This window comes from Plasmopara halstedii (assembly GCF_900000015.1).
Source record: "Plasmopara halstedii genome assembly, contig: Scaffold_672, whole genome shotgun sequence".
Taxonomy (NCBI): Eukaryota; Oomycota; class Peronosporomycetes; order Peronosporales; family Peronosporaceae; genus Plasmopara; species Plasmopara halstedii.
The window spans coordinates 810,225-814,043 of NW_020187589.1; the positions used below are offsets into that span (position 1 = coordinate 810,225).

Here is a 3,819-nt window from a genome sequence, read left to right on the forward strand (position 1 = left end):
ATTTTTCGGCTAGATCTTGGGGATATTTATTGGGAGTCGTCATCACTTTCGTCATATACTGGAGGGTTGTCTGAGGTTATCATCGCGTTTTCAGGATCAGGTTGCTCTCTGTTCATTACAGGCTGGAGTGAATGGCGTAGCGACGACGTAAAATTCCAAAGTCGACTAGTCCTTAGATGAACTTGTAGAGATAGCCTCGGGTGTAAACGACATAGTCTCCAGTGGTTCAGTCGTTATCCAATTATCTCGTGCCACCTTGTGGTTAATAAAGCATTAACAGCGCCTTGACCGCAGCGTTATTAGCACTGTGCTCTACCGACTAAGCTATACGACCGCTCACGAGCACGTAATCACACGATAAATATACTAACAGAACATTTGTTAAGCATCAAAACACCAAGGCGCTAGCACATTTACATGCGTCGATACAATCAGGGATCTTAGTATTAACCATGTTATCATTTGGAGATGGGTAAAAATCCCGTATAAGTGATAAACCCAAAATTCAGGAGCCTTATCTTGTGCGAAGTACTTGATGCCTTATTGAGAAGGGAGATTGTTCCGCTTATAATGATTATATAGTAAATATGCACGTGACAGGTGCACCACGAGATTAAAAGCCAGTCGAAAATTGCGCGATTGACTACTGCATAACGGAGTTGATCTAGATTCACATATGAAAGAAGACTCTGAGAGGTATTTTTTTATGTCCACTAAATCAGAATGCAATATAAATTAGATATCAGGGACTAGATATATTCCAGGAAAAAGGCGCATTTGCTTCAATGGTCAGTGAAGACACAATTGCACAGTAAATATCGGCAGCAAAAGCGCGAGGTTAAAGCTGAGAGGCGTTGGAACCGAGAAATCAAGGCGAAGGCGGTGCAACAAAGACTTTTGAAGCGGGAGGGAGCGAAGACAGATGGAGGGCGAGTGGACGATGCACAGACGGGGGCACACTCGCAAGGGTGTTTTTTTGTGTATTTGTGCAAAAAAAAACTACCAGACTTGTGGTAATTTTTGTAATTTATATGTGTAATGCGTATATAGACCATACGACAGAGTAGATGACAGGTGATTGTAAGCGTTACTAATGAGTTACATATGTGGCAAGAACCCATCGCATAGCTTTTTCTGGACCATAAAGTTATTCATCATATTGCGATTTGTGTGAGACGCATTCGTCATATAGCACTTGCTATCAAAGGTCCCCCATTACAACGCATTTCGTTCCGAAATAAAAATTGAGTGATCAACACTGTCATTCCTGAATTTACTTTCTTGAAAGTTCTATTACGGATGAAAGTCAAATTTTATTTCTTCGTTGGGGCATCTACACTACATACTTCCTTGTCGAAACCGTTGGAGCCGTCAAAATGGTTTCCCTGCCCAATATACACCGATTCAACTATAACTCTCGATATTCAACTAGTACAGTGTGGAAAGTTCAGAGCACCTCTATGCTACTCTGACGTATGTTCAGCGCCATCAAGTGTGAACCAGACAATTGAGATCTTCGTAAAGCGAATTCCAGCCAATGAACCTGAGACAGCTATGAACATTTGGATGCTCGGAGACCATCCTGGGATAGCCTCTGACACTAGTAAGTATCTCTCACAACTGAATATATGTCATAATCGCTGACCTTTTGGGCTATGTAAGCGTAGTGGAAGGATCGATGATTGATATGTCTAATAAACTAAATGGATCTGCAAACATCTACACGATGGACCCTCGTGGTTGTGGGAGAAGTACACGTTTGGATTGTGCGGTGAGAACAAATAGCCCTCTTGGATATAATATGGACCCATCCCAAGTTGCGTCGTGTGCCCAAAAGCTAGAAAGCACGTTTGGAAATCTTGCTGCATTTTCGCCGACGAGTGCGGCGCATGACCTCTTCAATTTGATTTCCAAACTTTCCAATGGAGCCGACACAATTTTGTATGGCATGCTATACGGGGCGCTGTTAGTAGAACGTGTCATGCATCTTGCCCCTCCTGACGTCACCGGGTACGTTCTCGACGGGCCATTAAGTACAACGGGGTCATACTATTATCGATCAAACGCGGACCGCGACGCCGGCGAAGTGGCTGACGCTTTCATGGAGCGCTGTGATCAAGATCGCATCTGCAGCTCTCATTTCAAGAATACACTAGCAGCTACAATCCAAGAAATTATAGACAATTTCGACAATCAAGCTGACTCACCATGCTTCAAGTTGATGAGCACAATAAAAGTTATTTTGCAAAACGCTTCGGCCTCAGATTATCTTCGGGTAACAAATTCACTTATGTTATCCACAGCATTGTATACAAGGATTCCTCAATTTGTCTATCGACTCAAGCGTTGTGAGCCCCAAGACGTCAAGGTATTGAAGAAATTTGTAACGTTCGTAAACGCGTACGACTATAGCAAAAGCCCACTATACTCTAATGCGTTGCAAGGTCTGATCGGATACTCAGAGTTCTGGGAAAAACCAACACCTTCGTTAGCAACATTGAAGAAGCGCTTCACGAATTCTACTGCCAGTCAGGGTGCGTATCCTGAACTTCCTCTATACTGTGCTTTCTCAAAAGAACAATCGAAGGCGTGTGCTAAGTATGATTTCGGCAAGTACAAAGCTCAAGGAATCACTTACAAGCGCGATCAATACTGGAATGCAAGTGTTTCTATTCCCAATCAGGCCAGCGTTTTGGTGCTGAGCAGCAAGTTGGACATGGTTGCACCGCACAAGTACACACAACGGCTTCTCCAATCTCTAGAGGGCGACAACAAAAAGCTGATCTCCTTCGATTTTGGAACGGGGGGGACACTGTCTACAACATTTGTCGATTTGAGATCTTTTGAAAAGGACACATGTGCACTAGAGGTGCTTGCTTCGTACATCCGCAATAATGGTGACTTAGCCAGCCTGGATCAATCGTGTGTGGACAAGATGCCAGAATTTGAAATGATCCCTGAGGACTTCAATGCAAACCACCTCATGACGCTTATCGACACAACAAACTAGATGACAATAACGTAATGATTGTACTCATTGTTCACTCAACGTATGCTGCCTCATGATTCGACTGTATCTAACCTCTTATTCGTCCAGAATGCTTGCTAGGTTTAAACGTGATATGATAGATAAAAAGCTGGAGCATCGATGTACTAATGTTCTGATCTTTAGTACCACATTACATCCCACTCCGTTGTACAACTGTTCCAGCTCACTTCACTCGTTTTTTAACACTGGTCCTTGTAAATGTTTTATGCGCTTTTAACTTCGAGTGCGACGTCACGATAAAGAATGATGTGTTGCAAAATGAAAATGCCATTTTATCCTCCACGCACTTTTCTACTGTGATCGTGTTTATTGACCAATTATGTCGATTCCAATCGCAGTTTGATGTATGTGTACGTATCAAAGTATCGGAATTCACAAGTTTGATAGATCTTCGTTCATCTCGCTTTTCAGCTTCTATCGATGTTTTAGCTTATCGTCTATGAGGCCTGCGACACCCCACAAAGTGGTCATTTCGGGCTTGAAAAGTCGTAAAGCTCGGTGAGTTGCCACTATTAGTGGCCCAAGCTGTACAATGGACGAGCACATATGCGCGCACGTGTGAGACGTGTCAGAGGAATTGCGGCGGCGCTGACTAGTTTTTCGGTACCCACCGGATGTTGGCAGTCCAAGTCGAAGACGTTTTAGCGTGCTCATGAGTATAGACTTTGTATTTGGTCTGCCGAAGGACTCGGCGGGCAACACAGGTGTGGTGTTTAGGATATAAGAAGGGCAGAGGTAGAAGTGATGCGTGCTTGTGTGTGCAAATGCAG

General features: G+C 43.5%; 1 protein-coding gene across 1 annotated transcript; it reads left to right on the top strand.

Moving 5' to 3' along the window:
• Nucleotides 1–1,554: 1,554 nt before the first annotated feature.
• On the top strand, nt 1,555–3,010 carry PHALS_13784 (uncharacterized protein; the record flags this gene model as incomplete). The annotated part of the gene is made up of 2 exons (XM_024729601.1): nt 1,555–1,603; nt 1,668–3,010. 2 exons carry the CDS (start codon nt 1,555–1,557, stop codon nt 3,008–3,010), a joined length of 1,392 nt encoding a protein of 463 aa, XP_024579962.1.
• Nucleotides 3,011–3,819: the final 809 nt, after the last annotated feature.